We start from the raw sequence: 26,865 nt of genomic DNA on the forward strand, positions 1-26,865 counted from the left end.
TACATATCAAGGACATTCATTTTATACTGATGTTTCCATTGTTTTGAGCAGGCCTCTCATCCTCCTCCCCCATCCCTCCTTTCGTAGGATATGTTTTTCTGTATCTTTTTATTGGTGAAGTAGTAATGATTACAACATTTACCAGGATACACTATTAAGTTCAACGGTGATCCCATTTCACATCAAATGAAACAAACTGTATATTTAAACCTCTGACCTCTTTGGTTCTGTTTGTTTGACACTCGATTAAATGTATCATTGATTGATTTCACTGCTGTTGCCTGGCAGGGAAGCTGTGCTTATGAGGCAGAGTTGATGACCTTCCTCCGCAAAGAGGATGTTGTTGGTCACAGAGGAGCCTTCCAGCCTCATACGGACACCAATTCAAAAGAGCACCGAGCCTCCCTTGCCGGCTGCAAGAGGAAGTCGTCCTCCATCGAAGATGTAGACATGGACTTTATTGTCTCAGGGGGGAAGGCCCCTAAATTACAGACTCCAGTTGTGACCCCAGAGCTTCCATGGACCTCAATAAAGGAGAAAACTCCTTTAGAGAAGGACAGTGGAGGTTATGAAGCTTTAAGTCAAACTCACCAATCAGATAAAATGGTTCCAGATATAGACATGGAATCGGACGGTTGTATTGTAATCCCTGATGGGAGTGAAGAGGAGGAGGTCAGGTCTTTGACTGATCCTCATTCTCCAGGCAGTCACAGCTCAGAAGAGCGAAGTTTTCTGGGCCCATTCAGCTCTGATGCAGGCTACAGCAGCCAACCAGAGGAGCCCTGCCCCGAACTTAGCAGCATGTTTTATTTACCCCAGTGGGATGTCTGTCCCAAACTGCAGCATCTCCCAGGGACCCAAGAGAAGGTGAGGGCCCTTCTTGCCGATGTGAAGGACTTCCTGTCCAGGCCCCCACTTCCTAGCTCAGACCTGGACAGTTTGCCGGACCCCAAACCCGAGCTTAAGGAAGGGCAGGCCCCTCCTGAACCTGAAGAGTGGGGAGGTCTGTTTCAGGTGAATTTCTGCCTGGATGTAGAAGACGAAGAGAAATTCGGTGATAGTCTTTCTCCTGACCACGACTCAGAAAACCTCCCTCCGGACATTCTTGCAAAAGAGAAGTCCATGTCTGGTGATGGTCCCACTGAGCCCTTGAGCAATGGCCACAGCAGCCCTGGATGGGATGAAGTTTTTGATGATGTTAAAGATGCGCAGGGGCTTCCAGGAGGGGCATCCGCCTTTTCACCCAAGCAATCGATGGAGCTGCCTCCTTTTGTCATTGAGGTCCCAGTCCCCTCTGTTCTAGCGGATGAGAGCATGGACCTGTTTGGAGATGACGATGACTTCCTCGGTGTCAGCATGCCAGAGTCTCCTTGCGATCAGGCACCGAGGCACACCCTTGAGGCACCTTCAGAGGATGCGGATAATAGCAGACCTAAGAGAAATGAGGAGGTTAGTCGCCTTTCTTCTGCTGGAGCAGGTCAAAAACCGAGGGAGGATACTGAGGACTTTGACTGCTCCCAGGAGCTCTTTTCTGTCAATTTTGACCTGGGCTACTCCCTTGAGGACTCTGACGAGGGGGAGGAGACTGGAACAGGGGCCAGAACAGAAGAGGTCTCCCACCACTCTGCGGCCCTGACCCATAGCAGGACTAAAGGCCACAGTCTGGTCCCCCCGCGGGACATTGTACCCTCACCTGCACATTCTAGGGATCATCACCAGGGGTGTGTCTCCACCCCTCTAGCCGTTAACACAGGAAGAAGGAACTGTTCACCTCTGACCTCAAAGGTGGCGTCGATGTCCCCCATTGTCAGGCGATTGCACGGTGCATCCCACTTGCCCACAACATCTGGTGGGGTCGCTTCTCGCTCTCCATCAGGGGCCGCTGGTCAGCCGGGGCTGCCTGCCAGCAAACACTGCAGAGCCACATCTGAGGGCCAGAGCCCAAGAGCTCAGGGAGGCCTGCTTTCCAGCAGGCGGTTATTGTTGCAGATGGGCAGTTCTTTCTGTGAAAATGGGCCCGTGAACCCTCCTGCAGGTAAGAGGAATATGTCTATGATCAATGTATAAGTTCGAGAGCATCCATTTAATGATTTTACTTTTGAGTCAATGGTGTCATTTTATTCCTGGTAATTTCGGAGAACTAGAGCTGTCACTGAGGGTACACAAGGGGGGAGTCACCCCCTAACTGTGAGGAAAGACACCTGCTTTATGGTGGAGGCAGACATACATTTACTCCTGTGGGTGCTTCATACAGTACAATGCAGAATCTCATTCTCAATCTCTGCTTTTTATTTTGTGTGTATGTGCACGCATGTACATGTGTATGTGTTCTGTGCATGTGTCCCATTTTTGTGCTTGTCCCTGTGTGTGGGTTGCATGTGTGATTTGTATTTGTGGATATATGGGTTCCTGTGTGTGTGTGTATGGGTGTATGGGTGTGTGTCTGTATGTCTGTGTGTCTGTGCACGCGTTGACTTGCGGCTCCTACAGGGCTTGGCTGCAGTGACAGTGAGGAAGAGATGGTGGTGCGAGGGAGAGGAAGACGAGGCAAGAGCAACCCTTTCGCATCCCCAGCGGTGAGCCCTTCAGAACAGCTCCGCCCGCGCTACCCTGTAACAACATAATTACAAAAATAACGAGCTTTGAACCCAGTGTAGTTATTGAGCAGTGCCAAAAAGGTTTGTTCATAATGTAGCAGCATACATACAAATGACATTGTCATTCTTCATGCTTTTTGAAGTTTGCAAACAGCCTTCTGATTTCTGGTCTGTATGTCTTACCACGATTATCGATGCAAACAATCATTAAAAGTTTCGTATTTATTTTAGTAGTCTTAGCATTTTAAATGACATAATTTCTTCTGCTTTGGTGTTTGGTATGCTGATAGTTGCCTCAGAAGGCTACACCGCGGCTAGTTTGCATCCTCATATGTCAGTCGCATAAAAGGTTTTTCATGACTGAGTGATTGGGGATATTGGGGAGATGGAGGGATGTTTCAGACAGTCTCTCATTGTCAGACACATAAAGGAAGGTGTGGGCGCTCTGAGAGCTTCCTGAACCAGTCTTGTTAAAGGGCTGCTGAAGAGCCTTGGAAGGATGGAGCGTTGGCATGGCAACACATTAGGGGCAGCAGCATAGCATAGTGGCTTGGGACCTGGGCTTGCAGCTGTTGGTTTGATTCCCAGGGGGTGTCCGTTGACGTACCCTTGACCAAGGTATTTAACCAAAACCTTTGGTCGTAACTGGAGTCATCACAGTTATATTTTTGAAATAACTTGTCCCTGTACAGGTATGACCGTGTAGAGTATCTCGCATTGTACTAGAAAAGGCACTAGTCAGTTAAGCGGAAACCACTTGCATTAAACAACAGCTCCACCCCCCTCTCCTCTCTCCACTGTTATTGCATTTCTATTTCAGACTAAGGCATGGAGTGACGTGGACTCTCCTGTACCAGTGACTCGGAAGCGAAGAGCTGCGCTAATCACAGTAAGATTCATATGGCTCAACATCACAAGTTTTCACTAAAGGGTCTTATACTGCAACTTGGCACTCATACATAGAAACTTAACTGGAATTAGAAATGGAACCAGTTTTTTATACTTTGTGGAGCATTATAAAAAATGTTGTTCTGTAAGGTGCACATTGTTTGCACCAGGGTTTCAGTCTGCTACTTTGGTGAGCAGGGACTGGAGAGTGGAATTGATTCGGATTGAGGCTATTGACAGCTTGCAGGATTTAGTTCCGTTTCTGTTACGCTGATGTATGGCATCCATTCCAGTCTGAGGAGAGTGGAAATGAACAGTTGTCAGATCAAGACTTCCAGGACACTTCCACACGGTTCTCCAAAGTGCCCCGCCCCCGTGATCCCCCCGCCCCCCACGGAAGAGCGAAGGTGACGTTTTTCATTAGGACTGAGTTTAATTGGATTTACACTGGAAAGTATAAATAGAAGATGAAGATTGGTGGCTCCTTTGTGCATCATCCAATCTCTTCTCTCCCCAGAAGGCTGTGAGGAGAGGGGCACGGGAGTTTCTGGATGAGGAGGCAGAGCTCTCTGAAGAAGGTGGGGCTGTCTCCTCGGATGAAGAGGAGGAAGAGGGGCAAGACCACTCCTTGGCGGGCTTTGTGGTGGATCACACCCAGCTGTCTCAAGGCTTGAACGGTGTGTCTGCCTCAGATGTCCAGTAATTGTCACATGTGCCTTATGCAGTAGATCCTTCTCCGCCTTTCTCAAAGTTAAAAATTAAATCCCTGCATCATACCTAAAGACCCACATCAGGTTGCTGCAAACTAGACCGCTTTGTTTCAACATTCCTTGTACAGTATTTTTAGTTTTGTGTCTGTTATGCGTTTAGATGTTCTTTGTTGCTGTGTGCTCACACGTGTTCTACTCTACCCACTGTTGGCTGAAGGCGCTCTCAGCACCCTATTGTTCACCATGTCTAAAGTGTCTCTCATTGCTAGATTCTGAAATGTATGGAGTGTACCTGAAGTCAGTGAGAAGCCCTGCTTTCTCCAGCAAGTACAGAATGGCCTACAGGCCCAGGCACAACATAGACATTTTCTCTCAGGTAAGGGGAGATTTTCCACAGGCTCTTTGCGAGTGTGGCAGTGCTGATATTTTAGTGGGTACATGGGTGTAATGGCTTGGGTTGTTTCCCCAGGTACCAGAACAGGACGAGTCGTATGGAGAGGACAGCTTTGTGGTGCACGGCAGTGAGGTAGAGGAGCTGGAAAGCAGCGAAGAGGAAGGTCCTGAGGAGGAGGAGCTGATCCTGGAGGAGTCCGTCCGGGAGGGGAGGAGGATGTACCCCACCAGGCGCAGGGCCCAGCTCAGACGAGCCAGGGCCAGGGAGGGGCCCAGAGACCCCCTCCCCCAGCCCGCCGACAAGACCAAGCGCTCCCGGATCATCCGCCGGGATGACTCCAGTGAGGAGGAGGAGGAGGAGGTTGCTAGGAAGAAGATGGGGAAGGATGAAGACCTTGTCATCCCCTGTAGGCCAGCACAGACATCCCCATTCAGACCCCCCCAGGGCATGCCACCCAGCAGGGTTGGGAAGGCTGCTTTTGGGCACAGGGTTGCAGAGGAGGTGTCCTTGAAGGACAGGTGCAGACAGAGGCTCAACCCTCAGGTCTCCGTGTCTGAAGCCCTGGACCAGCCGATGCTGATCCCCACACAGTCTCAGCCAACACGGCCACAGGTACACGGCACACCACGTGGAGTAGAGCCCTGCAACAGGACTAAGGTTCTTGAAGACTCAAATAAATTGGTATGGGCACAGGACAGATTTGCTCTGATGGGTGTGGGAGAGTGGATCCAGATTGGAGAATGATGCAGTACCTTTAGAGCCCTGTAGAGGGCTTGTGGTCTTAAAAGTGGCATGTGTGGGACACATTTGCTTTTCTTGGGTGGAATTTAGCTGCTGGAGAAGGGTGGTTCAACATGAGAGCCTTTACAATAGCTTTTATTTATATTGTTATTTCTCAGTTAGCTGTGAGGGGTCTATGTTTATGAATTTCTAATTTTGTATATCTCTTAAATGAACCGGGGAAAATGATTTTCTTTATTTCTGGGTGAAATTCGACTTTGTTGTATGGTGGAGGGGTTAGAGTGCAATGTAAAGTTCTGGTGATGTTGTCCTCAGGTACGAGAGCAGAATGAGACGTACGAGGAAGACTGCTTTGTGCTGCAGGACAGCGAGGTGGAGGAGTCAGAAACCAAAGAGGAGCGGGGTGTGGGCAAAGCCATGCTGGAGGAATCCGTCATCATCCGGAGGAAACACAAACACCCCTGGATCGTTCCTCTGGGAGACTCTAGCGAGGAGGAGCAGGAGGAGTTTGGGAGGAAGGAGAGAGGGAAAGCTGAAGACCTCATCCTCCCCTCCAGGCCAGCGCAGATGTCCCCAACCAGATCCCCCCTGGGCGTGCCCCCCTCCAGCCTTGGGAAGGCCTCTTTGGGGCACAGGGGTGCAGAGGAGGTGTCCTTGAAGGACAGGTGCAGACAGAGGCTCAACCCTCAGGTCTCCGTGTCTGAAGCCCTGGACCAGCCGATGCTGATCCCCACACAGTCTCAGCCAACACGGCCACAGGTACATGGCACAGAATAACACCTCTATCTCTAAATCTCCTTTCTGAGTGTATCTTTCTGAGAACTATCTGTTATTCAGATGGATACTGAAGCACACTACTCCACCCCATTAGTCCAGTAGCACTACTCCACCCTACTGTACCCCACTTTTCCTGTAGCACTACTCCACCCTACTCTACCCCACTTTTCCTGTAGCACTACTCCACCCCACAGTAGCAACAACTCCATACTACTCCACTAACATTCGTCCCCACATTACCACATATCTCTACCAGAAGACCATCCTCCTGAATTTCACCTCAATGTTCCGCCCTATTACCTCTTCTCAGCCTGATGGCATCGCCCCCTTTCCAAATCAGTGTGAGAGCCGGGTGGAGCCGTGCTTTGTGGAGGCTGTATCCCCGGGCGAGCCCCGTCCACCGTGCGTGCTGGTGGATAGCAGCCTCTCTGTGGCTGGGCCGGAGGTGGTGTCCTGCCTGCGGGCTCAGACGGGTGTGGCCGTACAGCTCTGCCCAATGGGAGTCTGCCACTTCATCGTCAGCAGCCGCATGGCTGTGGAGAGGCAGACGCAGGCTGAGGGCCTGACCGACAGGATGCGGGGCCTGCTGGGGCTCTTCGACAGGGTCTGCCTCATTCTGGAGAAGCCACACACCCTAACAGGTGAGTGCAAAGCAGTTTATAGAGATTGTGATGGTTATCTCTTACAAGGGAGCCCTGGCCAAGGGAGGAACCAGCTGAGACTACAACATAGAATTCAAAACAATACAGAAACACAATGCAAATTACACATCTATACAGTCTTGGTTTCCTAGTGGAGCATGAAACAAAGGGACCATTGGTGTAGAATTATCGAATAATATAAAGGACTATCATTACTATAATTAAACGTACATATACTATTGAAAGTGATGTTCTCTCCAATTTCCGTCTACTCAGTGCTCTCCAGGCATAATTGAAAAATAAGAACTTTGTGACATAAGGGTGTGTATTCAGGACTTTGTGTGAATTCTGTTATTTGTGTGCGCATTATGTTCTCATGTACTTCCGTATCTCCTCATTAAATGCCCAGGGTACGGGTCTCTGTTCTCGCTTATCCGGGCCGGGGTGAGGCTCATGTTCAGCGGAGGACCTGGTGAAACGGCCGCCCTCCTGGCCGAGCTCGCTCTATCGGAGCAGAGGAAGGGCCAGGCCATCGCTGTGCCCACGGAGGTCGGAGGTCATCACTGGCAGGCCCTGGACTTCTACCTCACCCTGCCCGGCGTCAGCTACGTCACCGCCCTCAACATGTGCCATGGTTTCCGCTCAGTGGGCCACCTGGTCGGCAGGTGAGGTGTAGCACCGCTCTCTCCCGCTCCTGAGGGGGGCGCTGTGTGACACACTTCTCACACCGTTTAAAGGGGCAGTTCACACAAAAATGAAATTAAAGTTCTTCTTACCGAGAGTACTATGTATGCATCCAGATGGTTTCGCCTAGATGGGGTAAATTTTCTAGCTAAGCATTTTGCCATGATATAATGGGCCGTGATATAAGGGAACTGCCCCTTTGACCCTTAAGGTGTGAAGGCCTGTCCACACCAAGAACTATGTCTATAAACAATAACTATAACCATAACAATGTGAGAAACCACACATGAACAATACTGATCTGCAATGGTGCCAAGCCATGTTGATGGTGACGCCCTCTAAGGTTGAATGGCTTGAATTTAGATTGGCTGTCAGTGTGGAAAAAAACAGCTGGAAAAATCACTCTGAAAGCAATCCCAATGATATTGTTCGAGAATGGTGTCGTTATAGTTGTGGTGTGAACTCTTATAACGATTTATTTAGTTATCGTTCTTGGTGTGAATGGACCTGAAGATCTTAACTGAACATTCTCATGCTGAAATCAATACAGTGCTACAACACAAACTTCAAAAACTATTAATTCCAAAAAACCTACTCTTGAGAGAGTTAAATCCCTTCATTAACGTCAAAATTCAACACTCAAATCCTCACAGGGCCCTTATATTCTGGGATGCAAACCTCCCAGAGTCATTTCAGCTACCAGGCTGCAATCAGGCCAGTGGTGCGGGAGTGAGGTTATGATACGAAGTTATTAAAAGCTGTGCTTTCATATAGGCTTACATCGAAGCAAGGCCATTAATAGACTGCACACCTCAGATGTGCCTGGGATTCATTATCCAAAGCACACAACACTATTATTAACACTATTATTTCCCATGGTGCAGTGCAGGTAATATGGCTGGTCTCATTGCTGAATGTGTGCTCTACATACACCTTAATGCCACGGGCACGTGTATATATTAACCCCTTATGGGTGGATGTGACCTGCATGTTACATCTCCCTTAACAGACGGATGCGACACCAGCGTTGTATTTGATCATATGACCGTTTTTCGAGACACATGACCGTTGAAATACGTTGTGATTCCTTGGGATCCTATGGGACTTCTATAGGGCGCCTTAGTCCATAGCGGGTTAAATAGTGTATGAAGACGTGTGACTGATTTTGTGTAATGAGGTGTCTGTGATCCCATCCCCTGCCCCCCACACCACCCCAGTTCCATAGAGGGCCTGATGACTGGAGCCTGTGTGAGTCGTTCTCGGGCCGAGGAGATCTACCACTTCCTCCAACACATCTGCAATACCAATATGCTGCCTGAGCCGGCTCCATGACTGCTACCAGAGACTACCACTGACCTTTGACCCTCGACCCATGACCTCTGCACCTTTTTTTTGGTTTTTACAGAAAATGCTCTGCACTTTAAAAATGACTGAACACCTCACCAAGTCAATATATCGCCCTTGGCAAAGTGCATACTTTATTTTGCTGTTCAAAGCAATGCCAAATGCGATGAGGTCAGAAAAGAATCATTGATCTAATTTATGAAAGACACTTATGTGAGCGTGCTTGTGAGATATATAATCTAAGGTATTGTTTTAAACAAAGTTATACTAAATTATGTAACACGTTTTTGTTTTTTGGTAAGGGGTGAATATTAGTATTTTGTGTTATGAACTAAAAACTTGAATAAAAAGCACTTTATTTTTTACCAGCTCTTTGCCTGATTTAATACATTACAGAATGTATGAACAGCAATAGTCAAATGTATGCATGTTTGTGTTTCATAACAGATTGCAGTTAATTTAATTAGCTTCATTAAACATGAGCATTTGTGTGCACATATTAATGCATGTCCACATAATGTATTACACTTTAAAGTAGTTGTATTTAATGTGCTGAAAGTTAATGTGCATTTGGCAGCCCACGACTGTTGATTATAATGGAGCTTCCATTAAGTCGATGCAGGTTTATAGTGGCTTCAAGGCTGTGGCTGCTATCAGTCTTGTGGATATGAAGAGGTCAGAACTGAAGAGTGGAACACTTGGACTAGTTCTGTCACATGGGTGAGCGACGTTCCACTGCAGAGCTTACACTCATTGTTCCACCATGAAGGAATGGGATACATACAAGCAGTATGCTAATCCAAGAAACGGAGCAAGGCTTCAAGTGTTCTCAGGCATTTGAATTTGTATTGGTATTTGAATTTGTATTGGTATTTGAATTTGATAAGATTTTATAAAATCTGAGTAATGCAATTAAATGTTAATGGGGTCTTCACATATCAGATACTTAATTAACTATAAAACCTACCACACAATGTGTAATGTATACATATTAATTTGTATGCCCATCAAATAAGGATGCAGAATGCATTAAGCTTAAATAAGCTGAAGTCATGAATGCAAAATAAATATGGCAATGATGACCCCTTGTGGAAAAACATAATATTTGTGAAGGGGTTGAGATGGTTTGGCTGCTATAAAATGCTTTCATTACCATTGATGTGGTTACTTAATGTAACATGAAATTCAGGATTTTGTGCTGGTACACAAAGTAAGTTCATCAAAGCACTGTAAAAACCCACTTTTCTATGAAGATCATAGGAGGCTTGTGGGAGCTCATAAAAATGTGTTTTGCGCAGCTTTTGAAGAAAAACTCTTTTTCTCTCAGGAAATCACTATAAAATATGACTATACTATGACTAAAAGATTGCACCTAAATGCCACAAATGGCCAGCATTATCAATTATCGCCTCATGGGTTTGAAATGGCTTTATTACATTGTAAAGTAAATAAATTGCACCATTGCATTTGTATTAAAGTATTATTCTTTCATGTAAGTCCAGGGCGGACACACAATTAAATGTGACTTTCCCGGAAGTATTCCTGGTAAGTGTTTTTTGTTTTAATAATACTCACGTCAAAAAGTATACCGGAATAAACCATGCTTTAGTTAACATGGTTCTTATCTACAGATTTGTAATGAAAACTAAAGCCCAAATTGCAAGGAATGAGGTTCAATACCCAAACTCCAATTGGCAAATCACTCACTACGGATAGGCGGAGAACTGGCGCGGCCACAAACCTTTGGGCTCGTCCAGGGAATACTAATTACCTCAGATCATTTATTCGGGACTAGACTGCTCCTTAGGCTGTGCGAGATGAGTATGGAAATATTTAATAAAGCCTCAAACAAAACCACAATTTATGCAGCCAAATCTAACAACAAACTGGCACCCCTGGGTAGCACCAATTCAAAATTGTGCGGTGTATATATGCTGTGAAAAAAGGATTCACCCTTCCTCCCACTGAGAAACTATCAGAAACTATTATATCAATTTCCCAAACATGAACGGCAAGATAATGTCCCAGAGTGGATCCAACTCCACGTACAAGTATTCACATTAATGGGGCCCGTGTTAAAAAAGTACTATAAGTCAAGGACTCCACAGCAATAAATCACAGCAAAAAACCCAAACTTATAATCTAAGAAGTTTCATAGCATTTCATCAGGCCTGGAGTGTTTGTTGATATTGCACTAGTATATTAGTATTTTTCTATTACTGGTGTAATGTTGTTTGTATTGTTGTTGCATTGTTCAGTTAGGGCGTGAGGGGCATCAGCATCTGTACAACGATAGCCTCGTCTGGATGATAAATCCTGGAGCTAAGACTAGGAGGTCTGTCTATCAAGGGAGGCCTTACATTCCATCATGTGAAAGGTATATTATTAAGGTATTATTAAGGTATAGCATTATGCTATTATGGCTCTATGTTGGTAAAAGTCTTTAAGTTGCCCTTAAACTTGTTGGTTGAGGAATGTTATTAACTACGTACGACAGGCACTTGACTGTTACATTTGAGGTTGATTTCACTGAGCCTAGTCGAAGACCAAATTCAATTTTGAATGGAGATTCTCCATTCCAATTTTAGTCCAGGATCAAGTTTAATGCTGTATGTGTGTGTGAAACCAGAGCTTAGTTTCTCTTTAGTGGTGAGTAACTAGATACCTACGGTCCGTTTCACATACAAAGACAAAGATTAATCCAAGACTTGAGTTTTTTTAATTTTTTTATTGAGAATCGGCATTTAAAACTTAATTTACTCTAGGGCGAGGCTTAATCTGCGAAACTGGCCCATTATCTGCTAAATTACGGCAGTTAAACTAATGCATACATCCTGAAAGCTCTGATTGAGCTCACCTTGTCTAGAAAAGATGAAGCCTCTTACTGTAGCAATACCAATTCAGACATCAAGACATCAGTTGGGAACCACTTTATTCACCTTTCACCCATAATGGTTACACATTGCTTTGGTACTGGGCAGATTGTCCAAGTGCTAAAATAAATAGTATAGAGAGATCAATCTGCAGCCTCTTAATGTACAAAACTAAATATTTCCAACTTATACAAGGAACTACTGTGCCCTTTTTAAATAATTTCAGCGCTTACAGAATGTAAGAAATTTGGTTCAAACAATTGCTGTCCCCCTCTTGTCAACATGCTTCCTGTATCATAAAACACCTCAGACACACTCATGGTTTTAGTTTATAATAAACAAAAAGAAATTCGGCTTCTTTACAAGAAAGCACACACAAGTTGATCCGCACTCACATTTCACCTTTCCTTGAAGGAGCAGTTCCGTTCAACTACTCTCACCAGTTTTCAACACAAGGAATGTTAAAGTAGCAAGTTATGCCTTGATAGTCGGAACTTCAGACATTGGTCGTGTAAATTATGTGCACGTTGACCAAAAGCCCTTAAGTCCGAGCCATGGATGACTGATGCAGTTTTTACAGTGCTAAACAATATTCACTCTCGCTCTCTCTCTAATAAAAGTTTTTCTATCCATGCAGTCATTTAAAATAAAGGAAACCTCTTGGGCAGCATGTGCAATACATAAAATTACTTACTGTCAACAGTATGACAGTATGCAGTCAAGTAACCGCCATCCTGAAAAAGATTCAAACATTCAGTGTCTTTATAAATAGTGGTCTCTGGAAGCATGACTGAACATGCGCACGGTCCACATTCGTAACCGTTGTAACATTCAAAACAGATAATCTATTCAGGGTCTTTTAGCATCACCCAAATGCTCCTCGCAAAAATAAGTGTTGCCCTGGAGACCCAAATACCTGGTCCATTTTCATCAGCTGCTCAGATCAAAAATACAGTATTTACCATAAAAATAGACACTAAAGACTGAGAATTCGACACTCCCAACTCAGGAATGTAAATCCCCACAGAAAAAAATTTATAGCAGGTTACAATTCACACAAATTCACACACTTATTACTGTCACTGCAGCTAATAACCCCAAAGAAAATCTGGAAGAAGACTTTTCATAGGGCAGCTCTGACATGCATGTCATGTTCATACTGCATGCGGCATAAAAATCCAAGGGCATGTGGAGAAACTACAAGTGACACTTATCAGGGAAGGTTCACAGTTCAGCTCAAATGCAATTGTGAAACTGAAATGCATAGACAGGAGTGAAACAAACTTTACACTCATTAACAGCATCCCTTAACTCTGGTACACACTACATGACTTTGGCCCAGATTCTGCTCTTTTAGTTACCTCTGCTCATGCATATTAAAATCATACCATGGTTTAAAAGCTCAACCGGTGGACAACCTTTTGAACTGCTTATGGATATTTCACCATTTTGAAATTTGCCCATGTCAGATAGCACTCTGCAGGAGGTATCATAAACTACAAACTACCAATAAGTAACAGGAACTTGTCTACATATAAATTCTTAATACTGCAAGTGTTTCTTCAAAGATAAACTGCTGAATAGAGCCCAATTGGCTTTATTTTACGCCATATTTATTTATTTTCAGGATAAAAGCCCTTGAGATATGTACCATCTCATTTTTGAGGGGGTCCTGTCAAAAGACAAAAATTATATATCTTATCAATTAAATAAATTATAATTATATATGTATTATATTATCGTCATGGTTACTAATGGCTGAGGTTTAGTTGGATTCCAACACTTTTTGTTTACTTTTATACTCTGACCCACGTCTTCATTTTTATCGACATCTACATCATATCTTTATATGTAGTCTATTTGGTCAAGGGTTCCTCCATATTCCTTAATCAACATGTGAAATCAAACCAAGTATACCACACCACAAGACACACTTATAATGGACTTATAATACATTATATTGTGGAATGTTTTGAGTTTATTCTCTATCTAAATGAGAAATGGACTAGGTAGGGTGGTTGTTGGCCTCTGGGTACAGACTAAAGAACAGAACTGGATGTCTGTTACCTCAGTACAAAAGTCACCATTTTAAATTGATTGTGTTCCCAATTTCTTTGCTGGACAGTCGTCATCTGTCATCTTAATTTTCTGTAAATTCAGTGCCGATTTTTAAATCATGTAGCATGTACCAGGCACCACATGCTTCTCACTATGTACACATTCAAGTACACATATAAATACTAAACTTTGCTGCTATTACCAGATCAAGTAATATCTACGTAGTGCAGACGTGCAGAGAAAGCATCTCCAACAAATGCTCTAAACTTGGAATAAACCGCAAGGGTAGAGGACTAAATTTGACTTCTGCTACAACTGTACTTCCATTTTGCAAATTTGTGGGGATGGTTTTCTATTAATCTGAAATTTACCAGAGAAGGCAAAGAAAAGGTCAATTAAAAAAAGTTGCATCAAAATGACATCAAAATAAAAACAGGATAGGATATTTTACATATAGTAAAAATATATGCTATTGGGCCATAAATGATCAGCTGCTGTACTGAGGCCCTCCCCCCAGCAGAGGGAGCTAGAGCCAAAGTCACAAACTGGAAGCCTGAGCTTGTTGCTGCAGGGCATCACAATCCATCGGCCCCTCATCCTCCCGCATGTACATGAGGAACAGAGTTACGGTGGCGAAGGTGGTGGCGTTGACGGGGAAGGCCCGCAACAGGGTGGAGGTCAAGCCTCGCGTGAACACCCGCCAGCCCTCCTCCTGCATGCTCTGCCGGACGCAGTCCGCGATGCCTTTGTACCGGTTGACCCCGCCCACCCCGTCGGCCTGGAGCCGGGACTTGATGACATCCACCGGGTAGGTGGAGAGCCAGGAGGCGATGCCAGACATGCCCCCGGCGAACAGCAGCTTGGGGATTATGTACGAGTCCCCCAGCTCACAGCCCAGCTGGCGCGTGAGGACATCGTAGGTCAGGAAGTAGAAGCCGAAGGCTGGGGTCTCGCGGATGAACGTGGTCACCATACCGCGGTTTATGCCGCGCACGCCCTCCCGGTTGTAGATACGCAGCAGGCAGTCCACAGAGTTCTTGTAGAGCTTCCTCTTGGACTTCTTCTCGCCCGTGCCCTGCATCTGCATGCGCGTCTTGGCCAGCTCCATGGGGCAGCAGATGACGCACTGGATGGCGCCTGCCGTCGCGCCCGCTATGAACTGGTTCAGCGGTGTGTCCTTACCCAGCCGTCGCATGGCGTTGCCCTGGACGCCAAACACGATGGCGTTGATGAAGGTCAGACCCATCATGGGGGAGCCAATGCCCTTGTACAGTCCAAACATCTGCAAACGCACAAGAGGGGGTTGGTGAAGCATAGCGGAGAGAACGTTTATCAAAAGCAATTTCTCATTCTAATTATAGCGTCGGGCGCAGGTCGTGTGTTTTACTGTGTACTGGGGAGAGATCAATACTGATGACTAAGGGTCATCTGTAACCTTATACAGTGAGCTTCAGTGGGGGTGTCACAATACACTGACATGAACAGCTATTATAGCACTGACCGCATGCTCATTGCAAGCCGCGACGTCGGCGGTTCAAATCCGACCGTCTGACATGTCGCATGTCTTTCCCTCTCTCTCGCTCCCATTCTTCCTGTCTCTCTATACTATACTGTCCAATAAAGCTGAAAAAAGGCCTAAAAAATATCTTTAAAAAAAATAAATCATAATGCAACTTGGGGAATGCAAACCAAGCAAAACAAAAATATGAAAAGCAAAATGTTCAATATTTAACACTCTCTATGCTGCTGGAATGACAGCAGATTCACAGTATTAACTATCCAGCATTTAGATTTATTGATAGATAGCTTGCGGCAAAAATAGTGAGGTGGCTTATTGTTTATATTATGTGTCTTCATGGTAATTTGATATGTATTTGTAAAGCTGTACACTCTCTTGAAGTTGATATATTTTATTCAAATTAAGAGATCAGCATGAAAACTGAATGGAAACTGAAACGGCATTAAATCGTTTGCACACTCCACCAACCGCCAATACTCAACCAGCTATACTTGCTTTTTGGATAGTGGCCAACAATGCACTCCCAGAAGTGTTACACTTTACTGGAATAAACACTGGTACGCTGTTGCTTTAACTGCCCTACTTACACTCTCAACTGAAGATCATTTTTTAAATGGAAAAAACTGAGGGGGTGGCAAATTTCAAGAAGCGTAGGGACAAAATTTTATTCATGTTATATGTCAATGAAGAGCTCTATCCTAATTCCTAGGCGTCGAGAAGTCGAGGCAGCTTCTCTACATAAAGCTAGTTATTATGCAAATATCAAAAGTTACATAATAGAGAGAGAAAATAAAATGGAGGTAGAAGTAATGTACTGACTGTTGGGCCTTGTGGTGAACACCAGCAATTATCTTCCTGAGTCAGTAACACTTTTAAAAGTCACAGAACTGGCTGAATGCAATAACAACCTCAAGGGTCTGAAGCAGTGGCTGATGAAATGAAAGGAAGAACAACTTGATGAAATAAGGGCTTGTAAAGGAAGGGTAGAATTGTTTGTGGTAAGGGTGTGGTGCAACCATTATTACCTGCCCCTCTACGCCCACTTCATTTTTTGCATATTTAGCGTTGGTGTGAGATATTACCTCAACCTGAGACAGGCCATGTGAAACGCAGGCTGAAGGACTCCAGTTGAGCTAATTCTGCTCATTCTGTGCCCTGTTCCTACAGGTGATGAACGTAATCTATATGGCATTGTGATATAAGGAAATATAAATCTTACATCTTTGTCATTAAGTTGTCAATAACCCGCTTATCCTGAACAGGGTCACAGGGGGCTGGAGCCCATCCCAGCATACATTGGGCAAAAGGTAGGAATACACCCTGGACAGGTCACCAGTCCATCACAGGGCACACACACCATTCACTCACACACTCCAATCAGCCTAACCTGCATGTCTTTGGACTGTGGGAGAACATGCAAACGGCCAACCAGGATTAAAACCCAGGGCCTCCTTGCTGTGAGGCGACAGTGCTACCCACTGCACCATCCGTGCCGCCAAATATAGTTCATGAATAGTTTAAATGGCATCTGTGCTTGTTAAAAGTTAAGAGGAAGTAAGTCACTGTGTATTTAGAAATCACTAAAAATTACCATGGTCTCTTTGTATATTTCAACATACCATCTATAGCAATCATAAACATTGTTTTAGGCCATGAAATCCATGGGCCTTGCTTGTGTTGGGTCATGTTGTATGTTGCATGTTGTAATTGATCCAGTTCAAGTATAGTATCGGTTTTATAATATAATGGCTATGCTGTGTAATGGAGTACCCTCATAATTCCTTCACAAGATTAAGCATTCCCCCAAACTTCTTTAGCTACAAGGGCGCATGGTTTCCCTTTTGACCCTGCCTAATTTATATAATTTGCATCAAACAAGTAGCATCCAAATCCCTCTCCTTTTGCAAAATAACCTGAGGTAGAATGCAAATTGAAATGGGCTAGTTTTACATTTTAAAAGAGGTACTTACAGATTCTTGCCGTACAATGGACTGGAAGCAGTGAAATGTCCCACGATAGAGTGGCTTTTTGACATTCTGAACCTGGAGTCTAACCTGAAAAAGAGAAGCCACTGTTTCAGTACAGAACAAGGAGTCAGACTTCTTCACATTTAATGACAAGAGACACGATTCTTCCATGCAGCGGGATAGGGCAAGCAATACTATTTTTTTTTATCAAAAACTATTTTGAATTAAGTGGTTGAAGTGGTCTTTGTTACTTAGGAAAAAAAATAATAATAATTGAATTAACCGAACAATAAAAAAAGATTACTTTGATGTTCATGCTTGGATTTCTTTTTTTGCAGGGATCTGGTAACAAAAGAAACACTGAGACACAGAAGGGTTGACCTTGACCGTACTTACAAGGTTACACTTCCATGCAGTGGTTGTATATCCCTCATCTACAACAAAGTAACACCCTTGCAGTTAAACATGTGCCCTGGCTCACAGACACAGGTAGTTAAAGAGTACAAGTCAAACCTGAATTCAAAATACTATGACAGTGCATGAGTGTGAAAAAAAACTATTATTCTGATTCCCTATGGAAGGGTCAGCTACACTGCTCCAAAAACATATCTAAAAAGACAGCAAACCCTTTACAATAATGAGAATATAAAAGATACATTTGCTCATCTGTCCCACGAGGCTTGCCTGAGGAAGACTTGATTGAAATGCATAGCAACCACATGCAGAATTTGGATAAAAGAACTTAACAAAACAATAGCCTTAAAAACTACAAGCCCCTCAAAACGTTAGAAAAAAGGAGAAGACACAGTAGTACATTTCTAACAAGGCATCCGGGTCTTTCTGTGGAAAGCTTTGAACATTTGGACATTTATTTTTGGGGAGCAGAGATCTTTGGGGAAAGGTTATGCTCCAAGACACATGCAATCACATGCAAGCATGGTTCTGGAGAAGAAAGCTGAGCTTGCAGAGAATTCATTTATTACATATTCAGCAGCTGTTAAGGATTGGACATTAAGCATGCAGTTTCTCACCAGTCAATGTTTTGTTGAAATATACCTTTTTATTATATTGAAACATTTGCAGCCTTTTTTCCAGGCAACAGTCAACATGTTTTTGAAAGTTATTGAAAGTCTGCCGAGATCTCAAACATGCTGTACATGCAAGGAGGCCAAAGAATATTTCTTAGCTAGAGGTGAATTGAGAAAAATTCCAAAAGAGAGAATTGACCAGGGGTGCCCATATTTGTGAGGTTACTCTATGTATAGGCACTGCTTGAAAACCATACTGGGTCACTAGGCCACAAAAAAGTGACCAGCGGCCAGCTATCCAACAAAAAAATCTGTCAATTTGTAAAGGTACAGTAGGTAATTTTGGACTTCTAATGGTCAAGAGAGGAATAGCAGCAACAAACACCTTCAAACCACAACACTGTTTATCCCTCCCCCTTCTCTGAAAACACGCTGATGATGAAATGCCATTGGCTGTGGAAATTAGAACCAATTTTCAACCAATGAGTGTGGCCCATTTCAACCTTGAATTATTGTAGTTATACAATGTTTTGATACCATGTCGGGCAGTCAAATTTTAAAACCCGAATTTAAGGACTATAAACACAGGCAGAGGGTGAGTCAACATGTCAGTGAGCCCTTTTCAATGACAGGAAGGGATTTACAATGGTCTTGTAAGAATGTTTTAACACAAAAATCTTACCTATTGTACCTTTAAATGGGCCACACTTTCTTCCTAATGCATTGGTTATTCTTACATGCTCACAGTGTAACAGTGAGTACAATGTCAAGTGAAGAATGTAATCATGGAGGTTCATTTGCATGCCATGAATCTGCATGCAAACATACTGAACATGGAGTAAAATGGAACATGGTGTACAATTTGGAGTGAAACCCACCTTGACAGTATCAAAGGGGTGTCCTACTAGGACACCAGCAACACCTGAAACAAAACAAGAGGATAAGAATTAGATTTATAGAATTGAGAGATTATAGATTAACAGAATTGACAATCATAGATCAAGAATACAGCATAAAGTGCAATACCCTTACTCAACCACAAAACACGATTCGCACCCAGTATTTGCCCGTTATTTAAATGATTCTAGTATTTCAAGAACATGCCATTTCCAATACTAATGCAACTATATCTGTGGCTGTAAGGTGCTGTAGAGAATCTTCTCAGCCCTTTTTAAAATAGGAAATGAAGGATTAAAAAGATTTGTTAATCGTTTTCTTCAGAGCACATCAATCAGCACAAACTGATTTACACATCTCAGAGGTAATGAGATCAAGAGTGCATCCCAGTGGAACCCTCAAAAGATCCTCAACATGTATGCAAAAATATATTCAATATTTGCATGTAATACTACCAAGTAAAATGTAGTTCATTTTGTGAATTCTGTATCCAAGGGAGACACTTCCTGTTGGACTTGTCTCCCATAGGCAATTATCACACAGATAATCCCATCCATCCATCCATCCATCCATTATCTGAACCCGCTTATCCTGATCAGGGTTGCAGGGGGGCTGGAGCCTATCCCAGCATACATTGGGCGAAAGGCAGGAATACACCCTGGACAGGTCGCCAGTCTATCTCAGGGCACACACACCATTCACTCACACACTCATACCTACGGGCAATTTAGACTCTCCAATCAGCCTAACGTGCATGTCTTTGGACTGTGGGAGGAAACCGGAGTACCCGGAGGAAACCCACGCAGACACGGGGAGAACATGCAAACTCCGCACAGAGAGGCCCCGGCCGACGGGGATTCGAACCCAGGACCTCCTTGCTGTGAGGCGGCAGTGCTACCCACTGCACCATCCGTGCCGCCACAGATAATCCCATGGACTCAAAATAATCAGAGGCTTGGATTGGCATAGATTGCCAATTGTTTAATAGATTGGCAGCATACTGCCATACTGTAGAACAGCAACCAGCTGTTCACTGTACCAATGACAAGTGCTTTTGTGTCCTTGATGCCAACAAATGAGAGAAAAAGGCCACATTGACAGAAGCTCCATTCACCATGGAAACTTGGCAGAGAGATGCTCTTGTTTGCACAAGGAGGAGGCAATGAGGAATGCAGTTGCATTCCACAGGTTTTGCAATCCATGATGCATTAAATGAGTCGCACAATAAACAAGTTAACCCGAAAGTTTGAAAGTACTTCATGACGTTTTTATGTCGGGGTAGGGAAGCAATAAGGAAGTTTGAGGCGTACATTCCTCAAACTACTCATATTCATTTAAAATCCAACGTGCTAGAGTACAAAAGAACAGAAATTGTAACACTGCTCCCAAATACTTATGGATTGCACTGTACATTTGTATGTATATATAATATATATTTTACTATATTTGTATAGCTGAGTCTTTTTCAGAAATTCTGCACATTACACATAGTAATAGATTTATATGAATATTTATTTCCAATGAAATAATTTCCATCCAGGGCCAACTTCTACCATATCGATAACAAAGTTCCCCCCTTCAGGTTGAAATGACTTCTTGCATAGCATGAGACAAAAATATTTATGTAGGCTTAGGGAAGCAACTCCACTTAAAAAGGAGTACATTCCTCAAAGTCCTAATCGGAGGAAGCAGAATCTCTTTTTGCACTAACCACATATAAAAAACACCATCCGTGAGAAGCATGTGCAATCAACACCACCTTCAGCAACAGTGCTCATGTGAGAACATCACACAAGACATAACAGAAACCCATCAAGGTTACTTCAACTTTCAAAATGGAACTAAAGAAAATCAATGGAACATGTCAACAAAACAAATAAAAGAACAAGAGAATCCAGTTTATGCAAATTAACAGAAATAATATAACAGCATAATATGGTCTGAATTCATAAATTATATATTCATATATTTGCATCATATCTGTATGATACAATATATAATCCTATATTCATATTGCCCAGTCGTTTACAAAAACTCATTCAATCATTTTCATCTAGCACCAAATTGCACTCTATAGATAACAGTTTCACTGTAACTGACAGACAAAACATCCGTGTTGACAACTTCTACACCACCTGATTTCAGAACCTCTTCTGCTTTTCTGGTTTGCCACTTTTCCTGCCGTCAGGGGTTGTGATGAATAAAATGATACAAAGCGCAGAGTCATGACAATTAAGGAATCTTTCCCAAACATGTCATCCTTAGACTATGAATCTCTTCTAAAGAATGTCAACCACAAGGATTTCTACTTGCATTACAGTCAGTATCTTTGTGGGCGCCCCATACACTGTATGCACTAGTTTACCAACTAATCATGTCATTTCTGGATAATTAACCATCATTAAAGCAATTCATTTTCCTTGCACATGGATGTAGAAGAAAGAAAGTAAACATGGACAGGATATCAAGACTATAAGTCATCACATTGTGGTGCATGAGTGAGCTTTGTGGTCTTGGTTCGAATCTGTGTCCGTGCCAACTGCAGCCAGTACCTCCGTAAGGTGATGCGTAACTGGCGACTGCCGTACCCAGTGCAGTGTTTCTCCAGTCTTTGTGGCCCACTTGCCAGGAGGTTTTTCTTGTAACCAGGAACTGAAACAATCAAACCACCAAAAATGCCCTTGATTTGTTGTTTGTCAGGGGCATGAGTTCCTGGTTACAACAAAAACCTTCTGGCAAATGGGTTCCAAGGACTGGAGTTGAGAAACATTGACCCCGAGGATGGGAGGGTTCAGTTGGGTTCATTTGCATAGGGTTTCAACCATGCACATCACAATCTCATGATCCCTGTGGGTCAAATGGGCACTCGTAGATTGCAGTCAGAGCCACATTTGAAAGGTCTTCCTCTGACTCCACTCTGTGCCAGCTTAGCAGTAGTCTGTGGTGTATAAATAAGCCGGTGGCAACACCACATGTTTTGGAGAAGAAACATGCACTCCCCTGAATTGGTACATGGCACAAGTACATGGCCCCAGTTGCAGATGACTGGCCAAAAGGTCTACGAGCTGCAGTTTGCAATTCATACATGCATGCACAAAACAACAACAGTTCCATGTTTACAATAAAACTGTGGTCCTGTTAAATGGAGACCAACAAAAATAATAGTAATAATCTGTCAGCAGGACACAAGAGAGCTTTGAGTGGCAGATTTGACCAATGCATTTTTGAGTGCATTACAGGAGACAAATTACATGCATTTCTAAATGCCATGTAGTCAATTACAGGATAATTGCTTGTGGAAAACAGCTTGGGCAAAAGTTTGTGCAGCAGGCTGCTGATATACATACATAAAGAAAATAATGGAAATGGTCAGGTCAAGTTTGTTTCGCAAAGAAGATCAATTACATCAGATTTGAATGTACTGCTTGCTGATATGATGCACCTTGCTCATGTAAATTACTTCTCAGTTGAGGATGGTATGAAGTAATGCTTAATGGATTTCAACAATGTGACTGCATTCATCTTGGAAAATGCAAGTCACATCTTGAAAACATAAACTTCAAGGCCTGTTGCCAAATTCAGTCCATTTAACCTGCAATGCCCACAATGTAATACTGCGAATGGCTTGTGAGTTGGTACACTCACAGGAGTTCTCAAAAATTGTCCAAGGAGGAACTTGTGCAACACAGTAAAGGAGCAAGGTTAACATCTACCATGTAAACTCCTATCTGAGCCATTCAAAACTAGATGTGGATCAAAGAGAGAGGGTACTTCACAAATTACCATGATTAAATTCAAGCTCAGTTTAAGTTTCTTAAAATAAAATGAGTTTCTTAACATTTTTATTTAATTTCAGTGCATCCTCTTTCAGCAATTTCATTTAAAGAATGCTGTGTGGGTCTAATAATTGCACTGAAGTTGGCAGACAGAATGTTTTTGTAGACTTCTGAATTCATCCTGCTGCTACCACCATGAGTTACATCATCAGTAAAGCATTTTATTTCTTTCAAAGTTGCTGTACCCCGATGCTTGTGCAATGGCTCTGATCAATTTCCAATCTTTTCTAAGCTTCAAAATGGGTTGCTTTTCTCCCAAAGACAACTCTCTGTTCTTCATGTTGGTTCATCGTTTCTAACACAAACGCAGTCTTCACAGGCAAAACCCAAGGCTAAAACCAAGAGTAGACATTCAGAACTATTTATTGCTTAACCAATTGTAGGGAAGAATACATTTCCTGCTTCAATGTTCTTGGTTGGTCACCTAACACCTAAATCGTACTGAATGATCAAGGGGGGGTTAGGAAGCCCATACTGAATGATCAAGGGGGGTTCACTGTCTGCTTTGCTGACAATGACCATTTGGTTTCCTTGATCACATCATATGCATACAAAATAGTATGTATTCTTCTGCCTGTCACCCAATCAGGGACAGGTAATTGCATTTTACTTCAGGAGGTTTGGGGCATAAAAGCTCATTCCTTTCTAGAGTTTAGAGTTTCTATGAGTTTGTAATTGGACTGCCTTGCTTTTACCCGGTATGCTTCATACTGTAATTAAAGACTATTTTTGCTATATTAATACATTGTTGCTAACCTGAATATTGGACTAGTAGTTTTATTTCACAAAGGACCAAATTCCTACACAATCAAGTTTTAAGGAACTTTTTTAAGGAACTGTATATTTACATTTTACATTTTTGTCATTTGGCAGACGCTTTTAAACCAAAGGGACTTACAAGTGCATAGGTTCCTCCACAAGTTAAAGCATCACATCCATAACTAGTAAAATACACATGAAGTGTTGTTCTAAACATATAGTCATCATAAGTGCAATTCTTCTTTTTTTTGGTGTTAGACAAGAGGGATAGGGATATCAGAAAGGCAGTCCCCTTAGCAGCCTGAAATGCCAACACTAGGGCCTCGGATGCGTGCGGCAATAGGAAGCCAGTGGAGGCCAATGAGGAGCGGGGTGACATGAGCCGACCTGGGCTGACTGGTGATCAGGCGGGCTGCAGCATTCTGGACCAGCTGGAGGGGCTTGATGGCACAAGCTGGGAGACCGGCTAGGAGGGAGTTGCAGTAATCCAGGCGGGAAATGACGAGCGCCTGGACTAGGAGCTGGGTGGCTTTCTCCGTTAGGAGATGACGGATAAGGCGTATATTGTAGAGGAACAACCTGCAGGTTCCGGCAGTGGAGGATACTTGTGGAGCCAGGGTGCGGTAGTTATCAAGAGTCACCCCAAGATTCTTTGCCGTAAGGGAGGAGGAAACTACAAAGTCCTCAACAGTCAGTGAGAGGTCGATTGTCGGAGAGGACTCAGCAGGGATGTAGCGAAGCTCAGTTTTGGCAAGGTTAAGCTTCAAGTGGTGGGAAGTCATCCACGCAGAGATATCAGCCAAGCAGGCAGAGATCTGTGTGGTGACCTGGGTATCGGGGGGGAAGGAACTAAAGAGTTGGGTGTCATCGGCGTAAGAGTTGTAAGAAAAGTCATGGGAAGAGATAACAGAACCAAGAGACATGGTGTATAGTGAGAAGAGGAGAGGACCAAGAACTGAGCCCTGTGGGACTCCAGTTTGTAGGGGGTGAGGGTCAGAGATTGAGCCCCTCCAAGTCACCTGGTAGGAGCGACCAGAGAGGCAGGAGGAAAACAAGCAAGTGCAGATCCTGTGACACCCATCCCAGACAGCGATGAGAGCAGAATCTCATGGTTGACTGGTTCAAAGTCGGCCGACAGGTCGAGGAAGATGAGGACAGAGGAGAGGGATTTGGCTTTAATTGTCTACCAACACACAGAAAAAAAAACTGTAATGCAACCTCCCGGAGTTGGCATGGAATGGCCCAGGTGAAAAAAAATGGCTCTGAAAGAAATAGTGAAATGGTTTTATGTTTATCATTTTCGTAATCTGAGCAATACATTTCATATACGTTTTACACATTTTATACAAGTTTATAACTTAAGGTTTAGGTTCTTTCCAATAAATTTGAAACTGGATCTCAGAATCCCCCTTGATCTAAAACAGAAATATAACATGTATCCAGTTTAGTGAAGCAGCAGAGTGATTTAAAATTTAGAACAAAAGCCAAGTTGCTTGGGCATCATAAAGTAGGCCTACTATTATGTACCTTCTTACATAATAGGACACAATCCAAATAAATGGATGAATGTAAACATTGCGCGTTATCAGTGATACCTCATTGGAAAAGTTTCCTAGACGTGTATGACGCCTTTCCTTTTGTTCGAGCACCCGTCACTTTCCTGGCTGCAATTCTACCCAGTCATGTATAATTTAAAAGAGGTGTGATATGTTTAGCCAGTCATTAGACAGCCACGCATCAATGTAGCTTGTCAAACTTGCAGCAACTGAATTTGTTTGATAGCCACAATCACGTGTTAAGAAAATAATTATTTTTTCACAATAAAAAATAAAAAACCTCCCGTTTCCTGTCAGGTTGATATGCGGATTTAGCTATTCAAAAGACAAATGTATCTTTGTAATTGTATTGGCAAACAGATTACTTCTCACCTTATTACGTTTTTGGCTTGGATCGGCATAGATTGGGCACTGGGATTGGCAGTGCAGTGGGCACTGAAACTACTGATATGAAGACTAGACTCTAGAGCGTAAAAAGGAATACAAATGGACTGTCCGGGAGGCCTGTAGCCTACAGTATATTACCCCAAAAATAGTGTATTGCCAAGGAAAATGACGTACAATCAAGCTTACATTTGAAGCTTCGAAAAATAGTTTTCCCCACACAAAAAATGATCTAGAGCAGTGGTTCCCAAACTCAGTCTTGGAACACCCTTGTGTGTATGCTTGTTTTCGTTCCAGCCAAGAATTTTAACAAGCTTAACTACCTGAATTACCTTTTCATACTTTTCATGTATAAAACCACCATACACAGGGGTACCCCAGGACCGAGATTGAGAATCAGTTCTCGAGCTCCATTGCTTCCAATTACCAGTAGTAATCGTCACGTTCTATTAGGAACATTCTAATGTCACTTTTGTGTTCTTACTCAAAGCGTGAACAAGGTTACATGCGTTTAGCGATCTGTCAATTACCTCTGGTTTGCCAGTACACCGATCCTACAAATTCACATGCACATCCGGCGTATAAATTACATAGCTAAATAGCGAGGAACACGGCTAACTGAAAACTGGATTTTATATTTGGTTCTATAATTCCACGTATTTGTTAAATGCAACTCATTTTGTGTCTTACTGTGACTTCACATAGCAAACGTTTAGCTAAACAAGAGCACAAAATCACCCGAGCATGCTCGCTTGTAAGGCAGCTAGCTAATACTGATGAATAATTAGTAGATTGAGTTAGTACACGATTCTTGTGCATACACACTATATTTTATCGCCTTTTAAAAACTTACCTCCAAGACATCCTGCAAGGAAGTCCAATGCCATTCCCAACTTTGAGTTTCAGTTATAATTTATGTACGACTCCCAACCGAGTCGGGACAGCTCGATGCAGTCGTACCAGTTTTAGCTAGCTCCTGAACTTCACAATGTTACACCCTTAGCGGTCTGGTTAAATGTAACTTCAGTCTTGGTGGTAGCTATATTGTTTGAAGTTAGTCTGTGATGTTAGTCTACGATCGATGTGTACTTTATAGCAAAGCCTTTTGACTGGGTACCTATGAAGAAACTAGGTAAATAGATAACGTATGTTAAATGAACACCTTTTCAAAATTGTCTTTAAATTTGTAACCGCTGCACACCGGCAGCCTTC

The 26,865-nt window shown here is 43.2% G+C and overlaps 2 protein-coding genes across 5 annotated transcripts in view; one reads left to right on the forward strand and one right to left on the reverse strand.

Annotated features, from left to right (window-relative positions):
- fancm (FA complementation group M) overlaps positions 1–9,141 on the forward strand; it is a 44,111-nt gene extending 34,970 nt beyond the window's left edge. Inside the window, exons 14-24 of one of the 3 annotated variants that reach the window (XM_061221594.1) lie at positions 289–2,035; positions 2,491–2,576; positions 3,418–3,486; positions 3,779–3,892; positions 4,003–4,162; positions 4,465–4,571; positions 4,665–5,270; positions 5,646–6,089; positions 6,418–6,748; positions 7,158–7,413; positions 8,650–9,141. In XM_061221594.1, coding sequence (XP_061077578.1) covers positions 289–2,035; positions 2,491–2,576; positions 3,418–3,486; positions 3,779–3,892; positions 4,003–4,162; positions 4,465–4,571; positions 4,665–5,270; positions 5,646–6,089; positions 6,418–6,748; positions 7,158–7,413; positions 8,650–8,764 — 4,035 coding nt within the window. In that variant the 3' untranslated portion in view covers positions 8,765–9,141. The remainder of the gene's footprint in view (positions 1–288; positions 2,036–2,490; positions 2,577–3,417; positions 3,487–3,778; positions 3,893–4,002; positions 4,163–4,464; positions 4,572–4,664; positions 5,271–5,645; positions 6,090–6,417; positions 6,749–7,157; positions 7,414–8,649) is intronic. The other 2 variants (XM_061221769.1, XM_061221683.1) reach the window with 2 other exon arrangements.
- A 2,550-nt stretch (positions 9,142–11,691) lies between these two features.
- On the reverse strand, positions 11,692–26,865 carry LOC133130437 (mitochondrial basic amino acids transporter). 2 transcript variants are annotated; one of them, XM_061245049.1, is made up of 5 exons: positions 26,507–26,865; positions 19,100–19,143; positions 17,590–17,627; positions 17,197–17,280; positions 11,692–14,989 (listed from the first exon to the last, which is right to left on the reverse strand). In XM_061245049.1, the coding sequence occupies exon 5, from the start codon at positions 14,987–14,989 to the stop codon at positions 14,246–14,248; it is 744 nt and encodes a 247-aa protein (XP_061101033.1). In that variant the 5' UTR covers positions 17,197–17,280; positions 17,590–17,627; positions 19,100–19,143; positions 26,507–26,865; the 3' UTR covers positions 11,692–14,245. The 2 variants fall into 2 exon arrangements, with proteins under 2 accessions (XP_061101033.1, XP_061101025.1); XM_061245041.1 differs by lacking the exon at positions 17,590–17,627.

This window comes from Conger conger, chromosome 1, assembly GCF_963514075.1.
Source record: "Conger conger chromosome 1, fConCon1.1, whole genome shotgun sequence".
In the NCBI taxonomy this organism is placed as follows: domain Eukaryota; kingdom Metazoa; phylum Chordata; class Actinopteri; order Anguilliformes; family Congridae; genus Conger; species Conger conger.